This window comes from Lipotes vexillifer, unplaced genomic scaffold (genome assembly GCF_000442215.2).
Source record: "Lipotes vexillifer unplaced genomic scaffold, Lipotes_vexillifer_v1.1 scaffold903, whole genome shotgun sequence".
NCBI classification, from domain to species: Eukaryota; Metazoa; Chordata; class Mammalia; order Artiodactyla; family Lipotidae; genus Lipotes; species Lipotes vexillifer.
Genome location: NW_006791919.1, coordinates 2,266,746 through 2,283,133, shown reverse-complemented (window position 1 = coordinate 2,283,133; position 16,388 = coordinate 2,266,746). Strand labels below are relative to the sequence as shown.

General features: G+C 38.3%; 1 protein-coding gene across 2 annotated transcripts in view; it reads right to left on the bottom strand.

The window, feature by feature from the left end:
• Positions 1–812: 812 nt before the first annotated feature.
• The window catches only part of HIBCH (3-hydroxyisobutyryl-CoA hydrolase), a 91,073-nt gene continuing 75,497 nt past the window's right edge, over positions 813–16,388 (bottom strand). The window contains exons 12-14 of one of the 2 annotated variants that reach the window (XM_007464970.1): positions 8,633–8,752; positions 4,307–4,340; positions 813–1,439 (exon numbers count right to left, since the gene is read on the bottom strand). In XM_007464970.1, the coding sequence (XP_007465032.1) occupies positions 1,324–1,439; positions 4,307–4,340; positions 8,633–8,752 (270 nt within the window). In that variant the 3' untranslated portion in view covers positions 813–1,323. The remainder of the gene's footprint in view (positions 1,440–4,306; positions 4,341–8,632; positions 8,753–16,388) is intronic. The other variant, XM_007464971.1, reaches the window with a different exon arrangement.

Genomic DNA, 16,388 nt, shown 5'->3' with positions numbered 1-16,388 from the left:
GAAGCATTAAGAATATAAATGTAAACATGTTCATTATCATGGCATCTTTTTTCCAAATACGTTCCTAATTTTGGGGGGAAGAAAAATGCTTCATGTTAAGTATACTGAGAACAGAAAATTTAAAGCAATTCCTTCTGGACGGCAATTTCCTCAGGGTGCAGGATATAATCTTTGATGTCTTTTCCGGTTCTGCCTGCTTTTCATTCTTGCACAAAACTAAAGTTCTCTTAGTTTCTGAGGGGTTTGGAATGAAGGAAAAATTGTACCAAGCTATAAAGTAAATCATAAGTTGATCTTTAATTTAAAAATAACTCTTACCTAGACATTAATGTTCCAAGTCTGGAACATCCACAGTTGTGTACCTTAAAAAAAACTTATTTTGTCAACAGTACCAATTACTGAAGGTATTTCTATTTTGAACAGAAGTCCTCTTGTTTTCAAGTCCTTTCTCCTGATTTGAACTGTGTAAGAACAAATTACTGTTACCACACAAAAGTCTGATGTAAACTGCAGAAGGCAGAGTGTCTCTATCTTAGAGATTAGAGTTTTCTAATGCCTCATTCTGCCAGATTAGCAAATACTCTAAACAACAAGAAATAATGCTTTTACTTTCCCCATAGGAAGAGATTCTGGTTAACTTCAGAAAAAGCCAAGGCTGAGTCAATAGTACTGGAAAGACAACCTCATAATAACCTTTTCTCTTTGTCTGAGATTTCTATCATTATAAAAGGAACACTTCAGCTACAGAAACTCATAATTATTTAAAAATAGATTTATATATGGAGAAAATTCTATGAAATGTTAACACAGTATCCAAAAAAATTTCAGTTTTTATTTTTTATAACCTATACAAAAGTTTACTTAATCAACATTAAAAACCAATACCCTAAGCCAAAACATAAAGTTCCCATTTCAATTAGATATACTAACTCAAGAATCTAAGACCTTCAAATTTTCCCATCTTTTAAAATAGGGCTGGCAAAATTTTTCTGAAAAGGACCAGACAGTAAATATTTTAGGCTTTGCAGGCCTTATAATCTCTACTGCAACTACTCAAAGGAGCCACAGATATGTCAACAGATGAGTAAAGCCATGTTCCCATAAAGTTTTATTTATGGACAATGATATTTGAATTTCATGTAATTTTCACATGCCATGCAATACAGGTCTTTGATTTCTTTCTCCAACCATTTAAAAATGCAGAAACCATTCTTAGCTGAGGGATATATGAAAAAAAAAAAAAAAGGCAGCAGGTTGGCTTTGGCCCATGTGCCATAGTTTGCCAACTCTGCTCCAAAATAATACTTTAAAAATCCAGTCTCTTCAAAATTTCAAATCATTACTTCCCAGAGATTTGAAGTGATTATTCAAAGCTTCATCAGTAACTTCTTTTAGATCAGCTGGTTTCCACTTCGGACTCTGGTCTTTATCTATTAAAACTGTCGAGTAAAGACATAAGAAACGTTAGTATTCTCTTTGGTATTACCAGATTTTAATTACTGAATTGACACAACTACCTTGGACTAGGCATATTTTTCTATAGCACATCTTTTTCTGCAAAGTTGAAATTTTTGTATGTGTTCCTTTTTCTTTTTCCCCTTAAATTAAGCCCTCACAGAATTGGATGATGACCTCACCTGCTAAGCCTGATGTCTCTAGCTTGAATACAGTCTGCTGAACTAATCCAGTGGTTTAAGCCTTAGAACTCTTTTTTCTTTTTCTAATAATATCATAAATGAAATCTCTCTTTAGCTCTTTATAAAAGAGGTAAAACCAGAGTTGGTGTGGCTTAAAGGGAAGGCAGGAGAGGGGGTAGGGCCCAGATCTGTCTTCTAACCTCCTCCACATTGAACTGAGAGTAAACTTACTTGAGGTACAGGGAAAGGGACTTTATACATAATTAAATGTGGATACAACTGTTTTGCTGAATCTTCTAGCTCACACTGAATTAAAATACCAGAACACCTTCAGGTTATCATGAGAAGCTCTGCTTCTCTTATTTCAGTGTAGTCATCACTTGGTGTAGCCACATAGTATCCCCACAGGATTTTAAGTATGAGGCAATCAATGCACAACCTCCTTTAAAAAGGGAGGAGAATGTCAGTTTCCTGGTTGTGCTCGTATACTACAGTTATACAGATGTTACCATTTGGGAAACTGGGTGGAGGGTATGCAGGATCTCTCCATATTATTTTTTACACTGCATTTGAATCTACAATTATCTCAAAAAATTAAAAACAAAAAAGAAAGAGAATGGGGCTGTACCTAGTCTGGTTGTGGTAAGGAATTTCAGCCATGCTTAAAATGTGCATAATTCTTGTGGGGAATTAAAGTATTTAAACATACAAAGCCTACAGTGAACCTTAAAAAATGAGTTAATCACTAAAACGCGAAATAGTTAAAGAAGCAATCTGGGAACCAAAGGCAGTAGGCTGCCTCAGAAGGTAGAGGGAAGGGGGCTTTATGCATAATTAAATGTGGATACTGGAGGTTTTCAAGGTTTGGCTGCCTAACTATAGGATTCCAGTGTCAGATCAGTGGTGATACTGAACACTGATGTTATGATCCCTGCCAGTTTGAAAGTTTTACATTCCCTGGACAGAGTAAATAAAAACAATCCTGGAGCATTCTTTCTACAAGAATCTCTTCCCTAAAAGCCCTCTAGGTCAATGCTATCTACCTCCTTGACAGTCCACTGAAGGTCAAATGGAAAGAGAATATTAATCAAATTTGCATGTTATTTAATTTCAAACTAACAAAATTTTTATTCTAGCATAGATAAAACAAGTTCTTTCCATGTAGACAACTCAGGTTTTTCAGGTTTCATGAGGCACCCACTCAAATTCCAGTTGGCAGCTCTCTAGCTCTTCTGAGATAATCCTTTAAAACTTTTTTTTCTGTAAATTCTTCTAAAGAAAGAAGTTTATTCTAGATGTTAAAAGTAAGAATTTTTTATAGCCATTCCCCTATTTTGATAGTTTATCTAATTTGGTTACATACTTTATAATTAGTAAATTGTAGCCAACATTTGGTTATGTAAGAACATCTTAACAGTTTGACCCAGAATAGATACTGCTTTCTGAATAAAGAGGTTATGCTGAAAGATGACGTTACATACTTTCTCTTCATTAAAAAGTAGCTTGATAAGCACCTGGGCTATGAATCAGAACTTTGATGCTGCTTGGTTTCAGCTCTTTTTCCTTAAAATAATTGACAGTATATCTAAAAAACAATACCTTTCTTTTCTAAGTTTAAGAAGGGCTGCTATAACATATAATGAATGAATACTTTAGCAACATAATCCAAGTAGCACACAGGTCCTCCTAAAATCAGAGGTCTAAGCTCTGATCCACATGCAGCAAGAATTTGCAGGGAATTAGTAGGATGAATGCATGTTTTCTATAAAACATAGCCATTTCCTCTGACTCAACTCCACGTGTCCTCTAAAAGGATTCGTTTCCTTCTTATACTATATCATGCCAGAAATGAAGAGAATTCTACCACAGTGACCAGTGTTTATTGAAGCTTACAGCTCAGAGAGCATAACCTTTTATTCAGATAAAGTATATCTAGAGTCTGTACTATATTAAAGTGATAAATAAAAACATAAGAAAATTAGATATGTAAAATACAAGCAGAGTGAAAGAACTCATACAACATAAATGACAGCTACTATTTATAGGCATACGGACTTATACATAAAAAGAAATGGTTGCAGATTCGCTAGGAACAAAAAAATCAACTACTTCACTTGCTTTTTCTTAATATTCTTACTTTGAAGATGATAAGCAAAAATAGAAATTAATAATAGTAGCAGATGTTACTAATTATGCCATGTTTTTTTCTCAATGTCAATGTTTAACTGCTAGGCTCAGGCAAAGAGGTGGATGGTAGGGTCCAACACAGCTGGGATTTTAGAGGGGACTTCAGGCCTTTCTGCAGGAGAATAAACGTACCTTGCAAAGGCTTCAGCAGCAGAATGAATTTACAAACTCAGGCTGCACTTAGCAGAGGGAGTCCATGTGACTGTAGGAGCAGGATTACCTCTTATATACCTCTATATTTCCTCTTATATATACATTATATATACATTAGGGAGCGGTGACCACATTATTGGAATTTTTTAAACAATACTGGGTTTACCTCATATGCCAGTTGGTAATATTAAAAAAAAAAAAACTTTGCAATTTTTATAAAAGTTTGATTTTCACTAATCAAACAACCATCATCTTTTTTTTTTTTTTAACAGTATCTGCTCAAAAATCCTATTTCCATAATAGCCCGGAAGGAAACAACTGTCACTTACCTGCCCTAACACCTTCATGAAAGTCATGGCCTCTCTGAAAGAAAATCAAGATTAAATGTGGAATTTCTGGGCATCTTCATTCCTGATCATCTCCTCTCTTCCAGCCACTTTAGCCCCCACTCCGTGGCCACACCCTGAGCCACGACATTCAGAGACTGGCCCACCTCTGAGAACCCACTCTGATCACCTCCTCCTTTTCTTATTTGCTCAGATATCTCCACTGCTACAAATCCCTGATTTAACTGAGCTCCGCTGATCTACGCGACTTTCTCACCATTTGTTCTGGCTTCACTCTGCTCTTCATCCAGCCCAGTTTCCCCAGTTCATTAATGCGGTCATTTTTTTTTTCTTGAAAACGCCCTTATCTCCCTCAAGCCTTTCCCCCCGCCCTTTATTCTATCTTGGCAAAGTCTCAGCACCAGCTGAACCCTACTACTTACCTCTGCCTGTGTTCAAGCAGCTAAAATCTTACTGCAGAAAAATCATGCAACTGTGACTGGCTTCGTTTAAAATTCATGATCACAAATCTCAAACAGGCATGGAAAACTGCCTCACAATCCATGTTCTCTTCCCCACTGCAAGATAATGACTTCAACTGTCTTCTGTCCCCTCAACCTCTTCCCCTAGCAAGTTCTACTCTTTACACTATATTCTCCAGCTAATGAGTTAACCTTCTACTTTATTTTAAAAAAAGAAAAAAAGACGCCCTAAGACAGAACATTCTCTTCTTCCCACTAAAACATCTGCAGCCCAACTACAGCCATCTGCACATGCCTTCCCTTTCCCGTCTAAGGAGGAAGGAACCCACCCCTGCCAAAGGCCAGTCCTCCCCTGCCTTCCCGTTCATATGCCCTCTTCTCAAGGACTAAGCCTGAGAAGGTCACCTGTCTCTCTTTTCCTGCCATCATCAATGTAGGCAGTATAACTTAGTGGTTGAGTGCATGCAGTTCAAATGTCCTGGGTTCACCTCCTGGCTCTACTACACAGTAACTATGTGACCTTGGGCTAGTAATTTCTCTAACTCCCAGTTTCCTTATATGAAATGGTAATATCAACACATCCATCCTAAGATTATCTTAATCCACATTCCAGCACAGCATCTGACACACAGTAAGTGTTCAGTAAATGTTAACTATTATTAGTATCATCAACATAATCCTTTTTCCCTATTGGCTCATTCCCAATCATTTACAAACATGTTCTAGTATCTTCCAAAGGAAATCTCACTTGATTCCACAGTCCCAGCTTCTACCCTATTTCTGTTTCAAGAAGAAAGGGTTGTGAACACAGTCTTCAATTCTTCACATCCCATTTACTCACTTCCCCTCCAGCTTACCACACTCCAACTTCTGCCTCAACACACCCCTGAGATGGCTTGCCAAAATCATCTGTAACTTCAGTATTGCCAAACGCAAAGCATGCCTTTATCCTCATCTACTAGAGGCTTTGGCAGTGTTCCCTCCTCCTTGAAACACTCCTCTCCTGCTTTCATGACACCACGCTCTCCTGGTTCTCCCACCTCTGTCCATTTTCTCTTCCACTGCTCATTTTCCTTCTATATGATCTTATCCACTCTAAACTCAACACATCAGTGTCTGAGTGATCAATTCTGTTAAAAATAAGATCCTGTCCCTCCTCTGCTCAGAAAACATCCAGTGCCTTCCCATTTTACTCAGAACAAAAGCCAAAGTCTTATAAAGACCTCCATGGCCATGTATGCTCTGCACAGCCCTTCCCTATGCTGTCCGCTCTGACCTCCTTTCTCTCTCACTCACCGACCACCCCTGCCCCACTCCATCAGCAAGGCCCCCCTGCAGTTCCTAGAATAGGAAGGCCACCCCTCGCCTCAGAGCTCTGTACGTCAGGTGCCCTCCAGATAGTGCATGGCTCGCTCCCACACTTCTTTCAGGTTTTCACTCAACATCATCTCAGTGAGGTCTTCTCTGGTCTTCCTATCTACAAGTTCAACTCCTGTCCCCCTGTATTCCATACCTTCCTTCGCGATTTACTTGTGCTCCTTAGCACCTGTAATAATATACTACATATTTTACAAATTTATCTGTTTATAGTCTATCTCCCCCACTATAAAGTAAGTTCCAGGAGGGCAGGGATGTCTCTGTTTTGTTTACCTATATATTAGTGCCTAGCACATGGTAAGCACTCTTATTTGTTAAGTAAATAAATCTCCAAAGTGTTCTTTTTTTTAATTGGCATTAATGTCTCTCAGACTTAAATCTCTAACCCACACCTCTAAGCTCCAACTCCTAAATGTGTTCTTTCCTTCATATCCACCAAGGCCTATCAATTCTCTCTCCTACATTTGTCTTAAATCCATTTACTTCTCTCCACTGCCACTCTAGTCTAAGCCACTACTATTCTGCACCTGGATTACTGCAGTAAACTCATGCCTGATCTCTACATCCACTCTGAATCCTCTCCCCAACCCCATCATCATTCAGTAGCAATAATTACCTTCCTAAAACCAAATCACCCCCTGCTGAAACCCACAAGGCTTTTCAAAATATTCTCATTTCTCACCCTTCAGGTCACTGATGAGCTGACATCTCAAAGATGTCTTCCTGGACCTACTTATTTAAAGCTTTCCCTTTGCTTCCCCCATTCCCTCTTGTCCTCACATCATTCTATCACCAACCCTGTAGGTTTCCTCTAGAGCACTTACCACAATTTGTAACTATTTTACTTATTTTGTTTACTTGTTCTTTATAGTCTCAGGAGGCTATAAATCCCATGAGAACAAGGACATACAACAGCATAATACTTAGCACAGTGCCTGGCACATAGCTAAACATATTTGCTGAGAGAATGAAGGAAGGAGGGACTCAATCAATCCAGGCAGTACACTAAATGTACAGTGAAAAACAGGGACTGGGTGAAGTGTACTGGGTAGGGGTCAGGAGCATGACCATCTGGTTTCACACGCCATGTCTCTGCCACCTAACAGCTGCACCACCTAAGGCAGGTTACTTTACTCTTCTATACCATTGTTTCCTCATCTGTAAAGTGGAAACAATAATAGTACCTGCCTTCTACAGATAGTGTAATATTTAACTGAGAGAATGCATGTAAAGTGCCTAGCATAGTATCTACTCATAATAAACAAAAGACCTCAGCTGCCATTTACATCCTATGGAGTGACCTCAATATATGACTAATAGAGCTTAATTTATGGCTGGATGAACTATTTTGAATATCTTCACTATTTCAGGACATCAAAGACCATTAGGTATGTCTGCTTTCTAGTTATTAAACATAATATTTCCTTTAGGCCATGAGCGTATTAATCTAAGGGTCCTCTACACATAACACAAAAAAGATAATTCTGCTTTAAAAGAGTTTATCTAGGGACTCCCCTGGTGGTCCACCAGGTAAGACTCCGCGCTCCCAATGCAGGGGACCTGTGTTTGATCCCTGGTGAGGGTACTAGATCCCACGTGCATGCTGCAACTGAAGAGTTTGCATGCCGCAACTGAGTGTCCACATGCTGCAACTAATAAGTCCACAGGCCGCAACTAAAAGATCCCACATGCCGCAACAAAGACCCGGCACAACCTAAATCAATCAATGAATCAATGAATCAATTTTTTTTTTTAAAAGAGTTTATCTGGGGGGGCTTCCCTGGTGGCACAGTGGTTGAGAGTCCACCTGCCGATGCAGGGGACACAGGTTCATGCCCTGGTCCAGGAGGATCCCACATGCCACAGAGTGGCTGGGCCCGTGGGCCATGGCCGCTGGGCCTGCATGTTCGGAGCCTGTGCTCCGCAACGGGAGAGACCGCAACAGTGAGAGGCCCACGTACCGCAAAAAAAAAAAAAAGACTTTATCTGGAAGAATAAATTACTATGACTCTGAAATATTTCATGAAATCAATAATATTCTATGTGATTATTGCCTATTTTAAGTGTATCTATAATGGTATTTTCAATGCTAATCTATTATTTAAAACATATAAAAGACTAATAACGTCCCTTTGTGCATTTAGATTTAGAGAATTTATGCTTCTTGCCCAAGGTCGGAGACTATGCCTGAAAAATGGTTAAAATTTCTATTCTGAAATTCACATGAGGTTAGAGTCCTTCTTACAATTACATGCAAAGGTAACTGCTGTTTTATAAAGGCTTATAAACAATCTCTGAGCAATATTCCCACATGCCTTAAGCTAACTGGCCTGTTGTATTTTCATAGAGTCGATTTATAGATAGTTTCAATCTTCTTGTTTATAAATTTTCTATATATTACATGTTCTACAATGAACATATATGACTTTCATAACTAGAAAATGACAATACTTCAAAGAAAAATTCTTACCATACAAGCTTGACTCAGCCGATATTCCATAGTTAATACTTCCTGCAAGGTCTTGGAAGACCCCTCCATGAGTTGCCTTAGTGTGATCTTTAGGGATGTTGGAGACATTTTATTAATTACCTATTAGAGAAAAAATTTACTAGTTTTAGCCCAATAGTTCCTTTACTGCTTATAATAAACTAGCTGAGTTTTGATATAAGTCATATTAAAATTTGCTCCTTAACAATACTTTCATACAACAAAGTCTCATAAAAATAAGATTATGCCTTAGCCTAATCCTGCCAAAGCACCAAACAAAATTTTCTAATCCGGTACAACAAAACGGATCATTCTACAAGTGGAATAAATCCTATATCCATAACTGAAGTAATAAAGTACATCTACATTTTGTAGCCTGCCTGACATAAATTATAGCCTGCCTGACATAAGTTATCATCTCAACTACGTAATAAGCAAGCAGTGATTATGCCTAAATAAAACTAATACACATCTCACAAAGCACTAATGTATCAGAGGACAGACATTTCACTTTATAATATAAAGAAAGTGAAAGAGTAGAAATACAGTAGCTCCTCCTTCCCACTTTGTGACTCTAGAAAAGTGTCTTAACTGAACTATAGTCTTCACCTAAAAGTAAATCCACTTACCTTGGAAGGAAAGAGAGAGAGAATAATTCAAGGTATTGTGATGTGGTCTTCTCTAGTACTTAAATATTTGATAAAATAAGAAATATAGGCCTGACTCCTTGGCTATAATGCTATGCCACTTCCTTCTGAATTTAAAGATGTTATTACTGATGTTCCAATACATGTGTATGGCTGTGCATGCAACAGCTGCTGCAGGAGGTCCCATTACATGCATATAAATCTGAGGCCTGCCCTTTCCTTTATAATTGCAATATATAGTTTTCAGGCATGTTGTTAAGCGACTGTCTCAAAGGTATGAATTTCACTTTTTGAGTTCAAAGAACTCTCCCCACATCAAGATTCCAGGTTCTCTGTATCATCCTCAAGTCTGGCAACAGATTCAGAGAACAGACTGAGAGGGTAGGGCAGTATCTTACCAAGCAGTTGCCAGAGCTTAAATAGATGACTACTGTACAAGAAAAGTTGAGGGAAGATTTGTACCCTACCTACAGCCACAATGCTGAAGAGAAGATGAGAAGGAGAGAGAAACAATTAAGTCTTTTATGAATCTAGTTCATATTTGCAGGAACTCATGCTTCTGCCCTCAGTGCTATATGGACATGATCCCATTCAATGCCCTGACAGCACTCCTACTCCATGTTCTCACCTTTCTGGTTGCAGGCCACAAGGATGATGGCACCCTGCAGCAGTCCGCATACTGTGCTGGGGGCCCATCCTTTCCATAGCCAAGTAGGTAATGCGTTCATTTTATTTCCAAACCCAGTAGTTTTCTCTGGTCAGAGCAATGCTCATGTTATCACAACGAAGATCTAGAAGAACTTCATTCACAATGCCAAAAGGTGTACTTAAGGGAGGGACACAGCTACCTCCTATCTTTTCTAGTCTGCAAAAACAATGAAGCTACAATTCCCTTTCCAACAGGGCTGCGGTGTGCAAGCTCACAATTATGTACCTCACTCAGTACTATTGTTATGATTAACTGCCTATGTCCTCAATTCTTAGTTTGGTACTTTATGTGCCATCTAGACACAAAACTCTGTCTCTCGCCATACTTCCTCACCTGGCTACCAATTAATTTCATAAGAAAGGCCACTTAAGGTCCCCAGTTGTCTGTGCCTGTGCCATATACACAAACTAGAAAAAAAACAGGGGAAGAAAATTTCATTAAAAAAGCTCCATTGGTTCAGACATTTCATGAAATATTAAAAGATGTTTTCATAAGACAGATATAATAGAAGAAGAAACTGTAGTCTCCAACTACTCAATATGCTGGCACTTCAGCACAGAGGCTAAGGTTTTGGACTCCAGAGTGAGACAGCTCTGATGTGGAATCTCAGCTCCACTGCCTCCTACATGATTGACCTTAGTTTCCTCATTAGTGAAATGAAGATAATAAATATTACCCACCTCATAAATGGCATGGCAATACAGGATAGTGCAATGTGTCAGAAAGCAAGCAAATAAAGAAAGGAAGGAATTGAGCACATTTTCCTTAGCTCTCAGGCAAGTATGTTCACACATATGCACATTTTACAAATGAGGAAACCAGACTCATGAATTTGTCCAAGGTCACACAGAGCAGGAATCCAAACCTAAGCCAGCCAACTCCAAAGCCTACCTCCTCATACTATATGAGGCTATAAAAGTAGTCAAGAAGGTCAAAGGCTGAAGAAACGTCAAAAAGAACAAAGATGGAGGAGAGGACATTGTGTCAGGTGAAGAAGTGAATAAAAACTTGTTTGTGGGGACTTCCCTGGTGGCACAGTGGTTAAGAATCTTCCTGCCAATGGAGGGGACATGGGTTCGAGCCCTGGTCCGGGAAGATCCCACATGCTGCAAAGCAACTAAGCCCGTGTGCCACAACTGCTGAGCCTGCACTCTAGAGCGCACGAGCCACAACTACTGAAGCCCACGAGCCACAACTACTGAAGCCCACGTGCCTAGAGCCCATGCTCCGCAACAAGAGAAGCCACTGCAACAAAGAGGAGCCCCCGCTCTCAGCAACTAGAGAAAGCCCACGTGGCAACGAAGACCCAATGCAGCCAAAAATAAATAAATAAAAAATAAATAAATTTATTTATTAAAAAAAAAACTTGTTTGTGTAATTTCAATGGCAAAGAGGAAGACAAAGTCAGGAGAGTAACTTGAGGAAAAACAGAGTCAAGGGAAGGCTTTTTTGTAAGGGTAGGAAAGCTCTGAAAATGATAGAAGAAAATATCCCACTAACTCAAGAAGGTAAAATTGAAGATACTGAAAGAGGGAGATGGCTAATGCAATTAGTTCCTAGAGTAGGCAGAAAAGGATGAAATAAGACCACAAATGGGGATGTTTCCCTTGACAAGGAAGTGGGACATATTAGAGCAGTGGTCCCCAACCCTTTTGGCACCAGGGACTGGTTTCGTGGAAGACAATTTTTCCACGATGGGGTGGGGGGGATGTTCAGGTGGTAACGCCAGGGATGGGGGATGATGGAAGGCGGCAGATGAAGCTTCGCTGGCTTGCCCGCCGCTCACCTCCTGCTGTGCGGCCCGGTTCCTAACAGGCCGAGGACTGGTACCAGTCTGCGGCCCAGGGCTTTGGGACCCCCGTGTTAGAGGAATCAAAGAAGGGATGATGGAAGAGCATTAAAGGAGCTAACATAGCTTCATTCATGATAAAGGGAACACAGACTGTTTTGGAAATTTTGATAATGATTAGGACTTGGATCTTTAGCTAAGCCAGAAATGTGTATGGATACAACCCTGCACCCACCCATACAACTAACTGAATGGACACATTTCTGCATATTAGAGGAACACTGGTCAGTGTTCTAACCAATTTATCTGACCCTTTAAAGATTAGTTGTCTCCTGTATATCAAATAGCCAACTTCTTTTTTCCTTTATTTTTATCAAATGATTCACATTCTCATCTCAATTCAACAATATTACTAAGCATTTATTATGCATTAGACACTTCAGGGGAGACAATAATCAACAGCACACGGTCCTTGCACTCAAAGCATTATGAGCACTATAATCACTGCATTTTGGGTAAGAATCCTAGAAACCCTTCTTTTGGTTAAGTTTTATTTATTAAGTCCTAGGAAATTTACCACAAAAGGAAAACTCAGGAAAATGCCTCTGACCCTCTCCTCAGGAGTGCCAGAACACTCAATAATATATAGTCTGACATGAATTATCAAGAGAAAAACAGTATTCAACAAGCCTACTGATTACAATTAGAAAATCTCTACCAAGTAGGACTCAGAGTTGACTCAAGGGCTATAACAACTATTTCTCTGATTCACTAAGTGATCTTAGAAAATGATCTCTTGAGTTCTTTCCTTTATAAAAAAGGATATCATGTATAACATTCTTTAAAAGTCTAGGCTCTGCCAGTTTTAATCTCAAAAGAAGGAACACTAACAGGAATTCAAGTAAATTTAGACCATTTTACTTTTTAAAAATGCATTAAAAAATAGAGCTGATACTGACATCACATACAGGGTAAAGACAATGAACAGGAAATGAGAGCTTAAGAAGCTAATTAAAGGCAACAAATTAGCTTATTCTTTATCTAACTCAAAAGAATACATAAAGGTACAGGAAAAATATAAATGGGTGTAATTTTGCTCTCCTCTGAAAAATGGCTACAGCATATTTCCAATCTATTAATATATTATGAGATGAACTTTCTAATCATTCCATTAAAAAACCAAATTCACTACGTGTAAAAACTTCGTTGAACCGTTAAAAATGCCATCAAGATAAAAGTTTAAGTAAGCCACAGACATAACCACTTAAGAAGTGTTCAATGTACATTATAGAGGTCAGAGGAGGAGGATAAATCATTTGCTCATATTATACTATAGAAAATTATTTAATTTGAATAACTGATACTTTAAAATACTTGCAAGGCACAAGAGAAATAAATCAGTGCAAAACAGGTCAAAACAAATTATTTGAAAGCATATAGAAAACAATTTTGAGTAGAAACAATGTTTTCTACGAGGGCAAATGACACTTAGAAAATAAAAAACTAAGGAATACTATAATTAGAAACACTTTATACAGTTGGATTTTTAACTTAAGAAAAATCTAAAATAGTATATCCAATCACTTTTTAAAAAGGCCGTAAGAACATAAACATAGTTAAAACAACAGATCTCAAAACCTGAAAATAACAAACTCCTGTTCTACATTATAGTTGGTTAATGTAAAGAGTTTGTAATGAAATCTCTCATTTATGGACCGTTATGGATCTGCCCCAGATCTTCAGGACATCTTCTCCACATTCTGAACAGAAAATTTCTGTTCAATAAATGCCACCATTAAGATAGAAAAAAGGCAAGTACAGATAGGAGGAAGATATATGTAGTACATGTACTGGATAAAGGACTTAATTAGCAGAAGATAGAAATAATTCCTACAAATTAACAGTAATGATAACAAAAGATTTAATAGGCACTTCACAAGGAAGGATACCACAGCCAATAAAGGTATGAATTGATGCTCAACCCCATTAGTCATCATGGATGCAAACTAAAACCACTATGCAATGCTATTTTACATACACCAGAATGACGAATATGAAAAAGATAGATAATATCAAGTGTTGGTGAGAATGTAGAGCAACTTAGTATCCAATGTAAATTTGTACAACCATATTGGAAAACTTTTGGACAGTAACTACTAAGATAAATGTACGTGCTTTAAATTAAACAGAGGCCATCTAACTGAGGTGCCCTTAATGCTTTAGTAGACTGTAAGCAAACCAAAATCTAAGCCTGTAATGCCTCAAGGTTAAAAATCGAAACCTAAGGACAGCCAATCATAAATAGCCAATTAGCCTTTCCCAACTAAAGCAACTGCTTAAGCTACAGCCAATCAACATTTCCTTGCTTTGCTTCCACCTCCTCTGCATAAAAGGCTTCCCCTAAGCTCGTATCAGTAGAGCTTTTCTTACCACTTCTGCTTTGGCGCTGCCTGATTTAGATCAATTTTTGCTCAAAAAAACTATCAAAATTTTTTTTTTTTTTTTTTGCAGTACACAGGCCTCTCACTGTTCTGGCCTTTCCCGTTGCGGAGCACAGGCTCCAGACGCGCAGGCTCAGCGGCCATGGCTCACGGGCCCAGCCGCTCCGCGGCATGCGGGATCTTCCCAGACCGGGGCACGAACCCGTGTCCCCTGCATCGGCAGGCAGACTCTCGACCACTGTGCCACCAGGGAAGCCCTATCAAAATTCTTAATATGCTTTACTGTATCTTTTAACATGTGATGACTTTGCAGTACTACTCCTGGATATATACAGAAATGCCTGTCTTTGTTAACAAGACAGACAAAATTGTTCATAGCAGCATTATTTCTAACAGTAAAAACCTACAAACAACCCCAAATGTCCACGAACAGTAGAAATAAATAAATAAAATGTGATATATCACACAATGGAATAACTTAAAGCAATGAAAACAAACCACTGCTACATACAACATTGGTGAACCTCACAAATACAATGCTGAGCAAAAGACAGACAGAAAACTATATAATTTTATATATAACTCAAAAACAAAATCTATGGTGTTAAAAATCAGTATATGGTTAGCCTAGGGAGAGGTAGTAACTGGGATGGGACTCAATAAGACATATAGAGTGCCTTATTCTGGGTGTTTGTTATGCTTATGCTGTAAAAATTTTTCAGCTATACATTATAACTTTCCTGTACTTCAAAAAAAATGAATTCTTAAAATACATACACACTCAGAAAAAATTCACTGAATTCAAGCTCTTTAGTTTAACATAAGGCTCCTCACAGTCTGGTTCCAATCATCTTTTTGGCCGTATTTTCTGACACTTTACTCCTTGTTCCCAGCTCTGCATTCTCCTAACATTTGTCCTTTGAGTGTGTGTTTTGTTCGGTCTGATATACCCTTTGCCACTTGACAACTCATTCCCATCTTTTATTCTCTGCTCAGAGGTCTCCTCTGTGAAGCCTTTAAGACTCCTTCCACCATTTTCTGGACACCCACAATAATCTGTGCAAGCCTCTAGCTTAGTAGCACTTACCGTATTTTGTTTATGTGTCTATTCACCTGGATTGTGAACTCCCTCTGAGAACAGCTACTGAATTTTCATTTTTGAAACTCAGTGACAGCACAGCACCTTACGCATTCATTCATCATACCTACCATGTGAAATGCTCTGTAACAGGTGTCTGGAAATACAGGAGTAAGCAAGCTTCTCAGCAGCTTATAGTCTGCTGTAGACGGCACTCAATAAAGCAAAAAGACAGGAGCAGTAGAGAGAAAAGGACACATAATGGGGACAGGGACAAGCAGGTAGAGATTTTTATGGAATAACACTGTAATTTCTATGGTGTTCAACACTGCCACTAAATATCTGAAGCTTTGTTGTGCTGTTTTAAGGCTTAAAAGGGAAATATTTCTTAGCATTTGTCCTTGGGATTGAATGAAATTAAGTAGAAGGTAGAATTTAAGCCACAGTAAATCACATCATCTGTTATTTTAAAACCAAGCGGCATAAGCCCCTGTTATATCCTGTCTGTTAAACAGGTCTTTGATTTTTAAAACTAGTTTATATCAACTGTTGTTAAGAGTTATGTTTTCCTATGAATTGTGAATATTTTTCTAAATAATCATCTTATACATTATGTACTTATATCTATAAATCTTTTCCAGAAATGTTCAGATTGACCAAAAACACAACAGAAACACAAAATACCTAAACGAGTTGGTCTACTTCACCAAATACTGCAGCTTCACAGACATATTTTTGTTTTTAAATATTTTTTCACCATTCTGGAGGGTCATATTGTTTTAAAGAAAGGGGCACTAATATTTCTTTCCTCTTATAAAAGGCTTAGAACCAGTCCAAGAAGAGTGCTTTTTGCAACCTTAAGATTTTTCCGGTAATTTCTTAAAAGCATTAACAATTTAAAAAAAAATGTAAAGACAGTATCTAAAGATGCAGGTACTCCTGTTTGATGACATCCTAAATGTTCATGATAGCACTTAAGGGTCACTAAGCTCCATGAGTGGACTGGAAACTGTTTTCTCTTCCTGTCTACATAAATTGATGCATTTTCCCCTTAAGGTTTATTGTACTCTTTCC